The sequence below is a fragment of the Bos taurus genome, chromosome 10, assembly GCF_002263795.3.
Source record: "Bos taurus isolate L1 Dominette 01449 registration number 42190680 breed Hereford chromosome 10, ARS-UCD2.0, whole genome shotgun sequence".
Classification (NCBI taxonomy): domain Eukaryota; kingdom Metazoa; phylum Chordata; class Mammalia; order Artiodactyla; family Bovidae; genus Bos; species Bos taurus.
The window spans coordinates 52,710,367-52,721,540 of NC_037337.1; the positions used below are offsets into that span (position 1 = coordinate 52,710,367).

The 11,174-nt window shown below is 47.6% G+C and overlaps 1 protein-coding gene across 3 annotated transcripts in view; it reads right to left on the reverse strand.

Annotated features, from left to right (window-relative positions):
• MYZAP (myocardial zonula adherens protein) overlaps positions 1 to 9,015 on the reverse strand; it is a 111,671-nt gene extending 102,656 nt beyond the window's left edge. For all 3 annotated transcript variants that reach the window (XM_005211649.5, XM_015473171.3, XM_010809304.4), the window contains exon 1: positions 8,880 to 9,015. In XM_005211649.5, coding sequence (XP_005211706.1) covers positions 8,880 to 8,945 — 66 coding nt within the window. In that variant the 5' untranslated portion in view covers positions 8,946 to 9,015. The remainder of the gene's footprint in view (positions 1 to 8,879) is intronic.
• Between the last annotated feature and the right edge of the window lie 2,159 nt (positions 9,016 to 11,174).

Consider the following 11,174-nt stretch of genomic DNA (forward strand, 5'->3'; position numbering starts at 1 on the left):
GAGACATGGGTTCCATGTCGGGAAGATCCCTTGGAAGAGGAAATGGCAACCCACTCCAGTACTCTTGTCTGGGAAATCCCATGGACAGAGTAGCCTGTCGGGCTATAGTCCATAGTGTTGCGAACTGTTGGACATGATTCAGGCAACTTTGCACAGCACAGCACATATCAGATGGGGTGGAGGCGGGGGAGGTCCTCAATCCTTCCTAGACCCACAGGACTATTTCAAGAGCAGCAAAGAGAACATCCCACAGGTCGAAAAGGTGCTCTGAATTTCTTAACAGAAGTACTAAGTAACCCCTGAATGTACCCGACAGGCTGACCCTGTAGAGTTGACCTCCATTAGTCATTCACTTCGAGGAATCTCCCCATGGGAAAATCTCCCCCTGGCTAAGATCAAGGCAGATCAAGGCTTATCTCTCTGAGCATTTGATGATGCTCACTTTCATGGTTTCCTGACACTCAGGTACATAATACCCAGAGTAGCCCAGGTTGGACAGTATCTGAGAGGCAGGTAAGGTAGTTGATCCCAGGGGTTCCCATAGAAGCTGGCTCCACCTTGTGTTCTGAACATTGTGGGGAGCTGAATCTTATTTACCCTGAACACTAGTCCTGGACTTGCCATCCTTGAAATCAAAGGTCCCTTCCAGTGGATCAAAAACAAGAAGATGGACTCAGTGTACTTCAAGTACTGAGCACCCACCACTTGTAAAACACTTAAGGGCTATGAGGGTACCAATATGGAAAAAAAAAGAGCCCTACCCAAAAAGGCTCATCATCCAGAAACATAACCACACAAGGCAATATCACAACCAATACAATACTGGGCAGACAGGGTAGTGTGGTTAAGGCATATGGAACTGCACTTCTGGGTTTCAATTCTGATTCTGACTCTGACACCTACTAGCTGTGAAACCTTTGGAAAGCTGCTGCTGCTGCTAAGTCACTTCAGTCGTGTCCAACTCTGTGCGACCCCATAGACGGCACCCCACTAGGCTCCCCTGTCCCTGGGATTCTCCAGGCAAGAACACTGGAGTGGGTTGCCATTTCCTTCTCCAGTGCATGAAAGTGAAAAGTGAAAGGGAAGTCGCTCAGTCGTGTCTGACTCTGAGCAACCCCATGGACTGCAGCATACTGGGCTCCTTTGTCCATGGGATTTTCCAGGCTACTCCATCTTTATTGTTTCAGTTACTTCCGTTGTAAAACTCAGTAAACAATAGTGCAGAAACGACTCTCCTGGGATTTTCGCAAGGATTGTTTTATTTTGTTTTTTTTTGGCCACACTGAGTAGCATGAAGGATCTTAGTTCCCCAACCAAAGATCTAACTCATGCCCTCTGCAGTAGAAGCATGGAGTCCTAACCACTGGACCAGTCCCTGTGGCTAGGCTTTAATAAACTAATACGTGAAAAGGGCTTAGAATAGTTTCTGGCACATATGTAGCTTTCAGTAAATCATTTTTTACCCTGGGAATTTAAGGAGGAGAACAGTCATCTAACTGGAGGTGGAGTATATCAGAAAGGTTCTAGAGATGACATGTGAACTGCGTATAGAAGGATAGAAAGGACTTCCCAGGTCAATGATGTTGGGAGAATCCATCATCAGAATGAAGTGAAGAAGTGAAGTCACTCAATCGTGTCCGACTATTTGCGATCCCATGGACTGTAGCCCATCAGGCTCCTCCGTCCAAGGGATTCTCCAGGCAACAATACTGGAGTGGCTTGCCATTTCCTTCTCCAGGGAATCTTCCCGACCCAGGGATCGAACCCAGGTCTCTTGCATTGCAGGCAGACGCTTTACCCTCTGAGCCACGAGGCATTCATTCCAGACGGGCCAAAGACACAAACAGGGCATGTTCTGAGAATGGTAAATGGGCCCGCAACCTGAGCAATATCGGGAGAAGAAAATGGCCACACAAGTAGGGGCCAAACTCTTAACAGCCTACAGATGCCTGACAGCGAAGCAAGGCCTCTAAGGGAAGCCATCGGGGAGCCATTTAAATTTCTAGAGGAAAGGACTATTGCTCAAATCTGAGTTCAGTGATTCAACAGCAATTATTGAGTACTTCCTATTATGTTCCACACCCTACAGCATGGACCGGAAGGGAAAAAATAGGGTTCCCAAGCAGGCTTTGTACCTAACTGCTTGTGTAGCCCTTACAGCACTCAGCACAGGATCAACATGTCATAGGCCCTTGCTCAGTAAATGTCAGTATGGGCTTCTTTCTAGGTTGAACTAAAACACAGTAAGGAGAATGTGCCTGACACTCCCCAGAGAGCCTTCCACTTTCTTCAAGCCAATCCCCACAGGACAGCAGGAGAAGGGCAGCGAGCATTCAAGCCTCCTCCACAAGAAGATCCACAACCGAGCCCTTGTCTGCAATCAGGGCGCCTGGGAGGTAAGCAGGCCTCTGGGGACTTATTTCTGACCCACTCTGTGGAGGCAGAGGACTGGTCCCTGTCTAGCAGGGACTCTGCCATCCACGTACCCTCACGCTCTCAGCTTCAGTATCCAGGCTCACCTGAGGGAGAGCTGCCCATCTCAAATAAAAAGGGGTGGAGAAGATGACACAGGGAGGTGCTGGGTTTGCTCATCAGTTTACAAACATGGATTTCCCTACAGAAATGAGCCAAGTGCATTTACATTTCCCTCGGGCGCAGTCCACTCTGTGACCGTGGCTCCCTGCTCAGCTCCACCTAACAACAGATGGTGTGGCCACTATGGCTGTGGCTGGGAGGGCAGTCTCTGCTCAGCACAAGCATTAAAATCTCTGGGACATGCAGGTGGAACTGGGCCCGCCCCGTCTGGAGGAGGACTCTTAAGCTTTGCTTTGACCCTGAGCTTGCAGGCCTGACCATCTACATCAGGGCGAGGTACACTTTTTCTGTAAAGGGCCAGATAGCAAATACTGAGGGTCTGCAGGCCCTGTAAAACCATTCTTGGCTCAGAGTATACAAAAGAGGCCAAGGGCTGGGTCTGACTATGGGGTCATCACTTGCCCACCCTGATCTCCATACTTTCTTCCAGGTGGTGTAAAGTGTCCTGGCACCCACTTTCCTGTCACAGCTGATTCCAGACAAAATTCCTAAGTAGGAGGACAGTGACTTCTCCCTCTTGTTCTAGCTGGCTCTTCTGTACCAGGCTTACCATGTGCCCCAAATGCCAAGACCCAGAGAGAAATCGCAGGTAAATGAATGTACACAAAGACACCAGAGTCCTAGCATGTTAGGACTCTCCCATCCTGCCCCCACCTCCATCATGCCTTTCCAAAAAGCCAAAGGGACCTTCCAGAACATGGACCCAGGATTGCCTGCATGTCCAAGAAAGCTGTCTGAGAGAGCAACCCTGGAAGGAGGAGTTCTGATCCTTGGCCACATATTAGAATCACCCGGGGAAGCTTCCTAAGCAATGCTGATGTCATTCTCTACTTTTCAAGGTTCTCATCTAGATGGCCTGGGGTGGGGCCTAGGTGGAGGATTTTAAGCTTCTTGGTATTCCATGCGTAACCAGAGTGGAACCACTGACCTAACCAAAGGAATGAAACTCCGACAGTACAACAGGATCAGGCACCTGGACTACTTGGAGGCCTTCCCAGAGCTGTGAAGCTCCTCACCCAGGCAGACACTCCCATCCACAGGGCACCTGCTTCCTGCCCAGGTGGACCAGAGGTCATGGGCTGGCTTCATTCCAAGCGTCTCTTCCTGTTTTCCCATTTGCCAACTCAGTGTCAAGTATGGCTGTTTGAGGACCCTGGGGACACTCTTCTTTCGAAGCACCTATTACACCAGGCCTGGGAAGGGAGGGTCCTTAAACCTTCTCCTCTAGTAGTTAATCATAGGTAGGAGCAATGATGAGAGTCATGAGCCTCTAGGGGAATACAGAAGAGGGGGTTCAGGCAGGCTTCCCAGAGGAGCTGACCCTTCATCAGAAAAGAGGCATGAAAAATGGCAGAGGTGAGGAACAGCATCAAAATCTTGGGGAACAGAAAGTAATTTGGTACACCTGCAAAGAGTATTCGTGAGGAGGGGGTGGGGAGGGCAAAGGCCAGATCAGAAGGCCCTGGGTGCTAAATTAGGGGTTTGTACTTGTTCCTGGCAATACCGAAGGAGCTCTTAAAGCAGAAGAGTTAGGTAGCTGGATTCTGCATTTTAGAGAGACACACTGGCCTTAAAATACAAAAAACAGTCAACAGTGTGACTGATATTCAGGAAATATCACTTATCTAAGGAGGGAAAAGAGGCAAACACCTCTGTGTTACTATCCTGTGTGCCGGGTGAGATGGTGACCGTTTTTGGCTGAGAGACACGACTGCAGGAACAACAAGTAAGGCACATAATTGCTGAAAGTCCTTTAAATCAAAACATTTCAACTTGGTCTCTAGTTAATTGGCCCAGGACCCACAACTCCCTGTGTTCAGCTCTATAATTTTTGAGGCTGATGTGAAAAGGTTTCATAAGTGACCAGAAGCTCAGTGGTAACACCAGCCTCTGGATCTCAGATTTCCTTAAGACTCCTCAGAACTCAGGTCTCTTCATCCTACACCTGACACAGCGAGATGAGTGAACCAAAGCAGAGAAGTCAGGACACTTTTTTTTTCTGAGCATATAACTATTAGTTCTGAGTGGCAGAGGGTCTTTGGCTGAATCCTGGGGAAACCAGGTTCTAAAACTCCTCAACTGGGCTCAGGAGGGCCCAGGAGAGCAGCCAGCCAGTCTTCTGGGTACTGCAGGCCCCCTGCCAACCCCCTCCCTGGGGAGGGCTGCAGCCAGCTTCCTTCCACCAGACGCTGAGTTCCCACAATGCTCTGCGTCCCTTCCTCAGAGCCCAGTAGGACAATATGGAAGTTATGCTCACAGATGTTTCTGTGAAAGGAAAAGGAAGTGAGGTAAACACCTGTCTGATCCATTCCCTGGCCAGCTAAGGAGAATTCTTTGAGTCAATCAGACAGAAATGGGACCCAGGAGAGTACTGCCTGAGTGAGGAAGTGATGACTGGCCAGCCCATTCCAGTTTTTAACAGAGGAAGACTCTGCCAAATACAAAAATTACTGGCAAAAGCAGGCCAGGAGACAGTCCTTGCCCTCTGGCCTTCCTGGATTTGGTTTCATTTTTTAATGTGCCATGGAGGGGCCATGACACCAATAACACCAGTCAATAGTCTCCTATTACAACACAGTGTGATGCTGGGGGAACCCTTGACAAGTCTATCATCTCACACCACCCTCACCAAACTGCTAAACCAGTAATATTTGGCTGTGCCAAGCAAAAATGCCTTCCCCCCCAAAGCACATACCCTGGCCACACAACTGCCCTTCCACTGCAAAGCTTCATTCAGTGTGATTAACTGCATTTACAAAATTCCTTTCAAAATCACAAAGCAATGTCAATATTTTTTAAAACATTTTCTCCTATTCTCCAAGGTCATCTCAATCTATCTATGGTTATTCTCCAGCCAATTTATCTTCCTGCTGTTGCCATAGATAAAACTATTTTTAGTGCACAACAGGTATGAAGGCAGATTTTTTTTTTAACTTTACAACCCCTGTTGGTTGGCATCCATAAATGCCTCTCAGAGGTTTATCAGCTGACAGACATTACTCTCCCATCTGTTTGGTGTTTTTTTTTCCCCCCTTGAGAGATTTCAGATAAGAAGGAGGTACAAATTGTAGGTGGCAGCTATTAAACGAAGGATAACTAGTGACAGTCTGGTCTGGCTGCACCACCCTGGGCAGCTGACTCCGAGAACTCCCTGCTCAGTGTCAGCTGTCACCACCATTTCTGGTTGGCCTGAAGGCCTGGCCGGATACATCCCAGTTCCCCAGCAGTCCCTAATTTGGTAAGCTCTTGGGATGAAACAGAAATGTTATTTTAATGGCTAGCGTTTTGCTGCACAAGGCCATCGCTCGTGGCATATCACAGAGGAAAGACAGAACAATATAGAGTTTACTGAAAAACTTTCAACTTAGGGAACACTTTCCACTTGTTTGGTCTGCAACTTTATTTTTAAGACATCCTACCCTTGTTTATCCAAAAAAAATAAGTGTTTTGCCCTAAAGCAGGTCTAATACATCACTGTTAAACAGTATATGCCAACAGTTCCATTTAGAAGAAATGATACTTCCTTTTTTCAGTATGTCAATGATGTCACTCGCCTTACAAAGTCTCGCTCCATCCTGCAAGACTAAACACAAATGTCTGCTGCAGAGGGAGGCCTTCCTCAGAAGCCTCAAGAAGAACCTTTCCTTTTAGCTTCCATGCAACCTGTCAACACTCTACCCTACTATTACAACCATCACTCTGTATGATGGCAGTCTGGGACAAATGTCTATACCCAGGTAGAGTGGACCCCAATATCTAACCCTTCATCACACAGAAGGTCTATAAGCATTGCTTAAAAATCAATTAATCAATCAAAGATCACAGTTTCTACAAACACACACAGTACCAATGCCATTTGCAAATTCTGAACAGAGTTGGAAATCACAAGGAAATCTTTAGTTATCTTCTTTGCAGAGCAAATACCCATGTGCTCAAAGTAGTAGCCTTACATGGTCTGATTCAGGGCACTGACCACTTCAGACCAAAGTATTTCAGATGTCTTACTCAAAGGGCAAAGCCTTCTCAACAGTGTGTTCATTCCATCAGACACCACAGTATGTATAGCTAAAGAAATACTTGAAAGTAAATATTTGAGAAAAAAATCTTCAGAAAGGTTATCTACTATACTAATCACATTTGCATCCACCCACATCACTCTAGCCACTCAACGAGTATCCACTCTGGAAGGGGACCTAGACAATTTGACACAATCTGGTCCCACACAGGATCCTGTCCAAGCTCAGGGCTAGCTTTGCAGTAACTTCATTCTTTCTCAATCATAATTATGTTCCAACTGAGAAGGATTTCCACAGAAAAAAAGACAAATACCCATCCTGGTGTAAGGCTAGGACTGTGGTTGGAAATCCACTTGGACCTAACAGGAATCTTGCTTTATGAACCCAACGATTGGCTTCCGTCAACCCTAAATATCTTGTGTTCACACACATCAGAACCTATCACTTGGCCCAGACCCAGGAGTAACACAAAGTCCTTCTGGAGCTAAAGAAAAACAGCACTGAAGACGACTGCTAGTCATTTGGGGGAGGTATGTAAAATAAAGTGAGCACATCTACAAGACTAAAAAACAGACAGGAGTATCAAAGGGGCCCCTGGCTTGGACTTAGCCACTTGTTTAGCTAAACATATGGAAAATAAGTTGGTGGTGGTTTAGTCGCTTAGTCGTGTCCAGCCCTTGCGACACCATGGACTATAACCCACCAGACTCCTCTGTCCAGGGGATTTCCTGGGCAAGAATACTGGAGTGAGGAGCCATTTCCTTTTCCAGGGGATCTTCCCAACCCAAGAATCGAACCCACGTCTCCTGCATGAAAGGGGTCTCCTGCATGGAAGTGGTCTCCTGCATACAAGCGGTCTCCTGCATTGCAGGGTGGATTCTTTACTGTTTGAGCTAGGTGGCGCTTATGGTAAAGAATCTGCCTGCCAGTGCAGGAGACACAAGAGATGCGGGTTCAATCCCTGGGTCAGGAATATCCCCTGGAGGAGGAAATGGCAACCTATTCCAGTATTCTTGCCTGGAAAATTCCATGGGCAAAGGAACCTGGTGGGCTACAGTCCATGGAGGTGCAAAGAGTCAGACACAACTAAGCAGACAGACAGACACAGGGAAATAGATTAGAGAAGTTTCAAGCACAGAAATGATGCACTGAGATGATGAGTACTGAATATCATAGTGAACAGATGAACCTACAAGGCACAAGGAGATCAAACCAGTCCATCCTAAAGGAAATCAGCCCTGAGCATTCATTGGAAGGACTGATGCTGAAGCTGAAGCTCCAATGCTTTGGCCACCTGATGCAAAGAGCTGACTCACTGGAAAAGTCCTTGATGCGGGGAAAGATAAAAAGCAGGAGAAGAAGGGAACAACAGAGGATGAGATGGTTGGATGGCATCACCAACTCAACGGACATGAGTTAGGGCAAGCTCTGGGAGATAATGAAGGACAGGGAAGCCTGGCGTGCTGTAGTCCATGGGGTCGAAAAGAGTCGGATATGACTGAGCGACTGAACAACAACAACGAAAAAGGCACAAACCAAGGCCCTGGCAGTGTGCTCTGAGGTACCAGTCCTGGAAGAGATACAAAATGGGAAAGATGTGGCTAGCAATTCTTTCACAGAGCACCTGGAGCGATGAGAAAAGATGCAACAAAGATGGCAAAGAAATAGCACTTCCAAAGGGCAACCTAGGTGGAGATGGTGCCCACTGTGCTAGTATTTAAATCAGAAAGAAGAAAGCGCCTTGTATAAACCCAGGTCCCACAACCCGGCTACAAGGTGGCCAGCTCCTAATCTCTACTTTGTAAAATAAAGCCTACCTTAGTTAAGACCACTCCAAATCAGTGTTATTCTATCACCAGTGGTGACAAGTGGCCCTTTTTTTTTTTTTTTATCTCTGGAAGGAGGAAAGTTTGGTTAGACATTCATCACCTTTGAGTCTCCAGATAGGGATAATGCAGAAAGTTCCCCGTGCTTTTTTTAAAAACGGTGCCATCAATACACTTGGCTTGCTAGAGGAGGCAGGAAAGGAGAGGAAATCTCTGGGAATTCCAGAAAGTCCCCTAAGTCCCCTTTCGAGCCCATGGGGTGTTTCTGGGGCATAGAAAAGAAGGGGCTTGCTCGCGGAGCTGGGACAGAACCTAAAATTGAGTCCAGGTGGAGTGTCCGGGCCGAGGGACCGGTTTCGCGCGTCTCCATCTCTAGACCCCCAAGCGGGGCTGGCTGGACTGGGAAGTGGGACAGCAGCAGCTCCCAATCCTAGCTACTCACCCTCCTGCTGGGCGCCCCGGAGCCGCTGCCCGAGAGCAGGGTGACAGTGGACGTGGAGCGCAGCATCCCGCAGCAGCGGCGTTGGTGGCGGGTTCGGCGCGGCGCTGTTCCCGGGTGTAATAAGCCAGAGGGAGGCGAGGAGGGCGGGAACCGCGCAGGCCACAAGCGCCGGCGGGGCAGGGTGGGGGCGGGACAGAGGCCGGGCCAAGGGGCGGGGCCGGGGCGGGGCCCGCGCACTCGCCTGACCTGTCAGGCTGCATTTTCTCAGGAGAGCGCAGACCCAGCAGAAGTTGGTCACCAACCTTCCCCCACGGTTCTGCGTCCTCCCAGGGTCAGTCCTAGGACAGGACTGAGTGCCTACCATGAGTGCCTCCCAGCAGTCAACACGATCTACCAATCCACCAATCCCTTATCCTGTGGAGTTTGCAATCTGGTGGGGATACTGAGAAATGACAGGTGTCAGTGCTTTGGTAGAAAAGATGATACACACAGGAGCTCACAATGTGGCCTTAGGAATAGCCTGTGTAGGAAAAGTCTTCCCAGAGGATGTGATGACTAACGTAAGACCTGAAATACACACAGAAGCAAGCCAGGCATAGAGTGTTCATTACACCTGCTCATGTTTGTTTAATAGTTACTGCGACCCTGACTGGGAAGTACTTTGCATGTATTAACTCATTTAATCCTCACAACCACCCTTTGAATAGGCACTATTCCCATTTTGCAGATGAGGACACTGACTCACCGAGAGACTGAGTAACAGAGCAGATGCCCCACTGCCCGGAAAGTGGCAAAGCTGTGATGGACTCCACAGTCTAAGCCTAGTGCCTTGCTTGTCCTCTCTGCTGCCCCCTAGCACAGAGAGGAGGGAATTACAGGCCAAAACAAACTACGTGGAAAGATGGCAAAAGGCAAGAGAAGGTTTGGTAGAATTTTTAGAAACTGAAAATACCACAGTGCAAGGGGCAAATGGTAGAAAAGCGCAGAAGGGCACTGGGCCAGATCATGAAGAACCTGGTGTGCTTAGTTGAAGAGTTTGGCATTTATCCTGAGGACAAATGTATCTCAATAGAGGAAGACTTTCCCTCTCTGTTGTTGTTGCTGCTGCTGCTGCTTTAAAGCCCAAACCCTCCCTTCCTACCAAGCTCTCCAGGACGCTCCTGCCCTGAACACTTACCCTCGTGAATCTCAATGCTTTTTGAGACCGTGTCTTCTTTAGAGTCATCAATATGTGTGTCTGTCCCCTTCCCAGTGGTGAGCTTCCAGAGGGGGGGGGTCCAGACTCACCCTAGTCTGAATTCCCAGTGTGGCACCAACACAGAAGACACTCAAGGAATATAAGAAATGTTGCTGAACAAAATTCCAGATGCTCCTGTAAGATTTGCTCCTTCTGCAGATGAGGAAACTGAGACCAGAGAATCTAACTGATGTCACGCAGGCTTTCCCAATGTCACACACCCTGTGCTTTACCATCTCAATCATCATCATCATCATCACCCCAGCTCTGTCTGCATTTTCCCTGCTGCATATGCCTTTTCTCATCAAAACCTCACCATAACCAAAAGCTTGGATACTATTATCACCTCCATTTTACCAAGGAGGGAACTGAGACCTAGGGGTATTAGGTTAAATGGTGAATAGCTGAGATTAGACCTGTAGTCTTCTAACTCCAGGGCCCGCCCCCCTTTTTTTTTTACTACACCCTTCCTGCATCCTTCTATCCACTCACCCTTCTAAAAAAGAGTCTAAAAGATGGGTCTGCCTTCCAATAAAAAGTGGTCAACATTGTGTTAGCTTCAGAGGTATAGCACTTTGATAAAAAAAAAAATAAAAAATAAGCCAAAAGAAGTGGTCAAAATATGGCTGTTGAAAGTCAATATGGATTAGAGATAGCTGCATGATTACCTCAGGAGAAAAAGACTAGTGAATGTTGTTGTTATGTTGCCTTGAGGAGAAAGGAAATGGGCTGCTGTTCAGACAGGCCCAAGATAACCTGGCATCAGTGTATATTTATATTATGGCAGCCACCCAAGTGATTGCTCAAGATGGAGTCAGCATTTGAGAGGAAGGGTGGGCTATGGAATCATTTCTCCTCCATCTATCCAAGTCTTTCATATTGTTAATACTTTTTGTACTGCATTATAGTTCATTACAAAAGCAGCAGACTTCGTATTCACTCGTGACCTCTTGGTGGAAACTTGATCTTGCTTACATCCAAGCCTGTCTGGTGCCTAGAACAGTAATTGGCACGTAGTAAATGCACAATAAATAATGAATGGGTGAAGAAATGATATT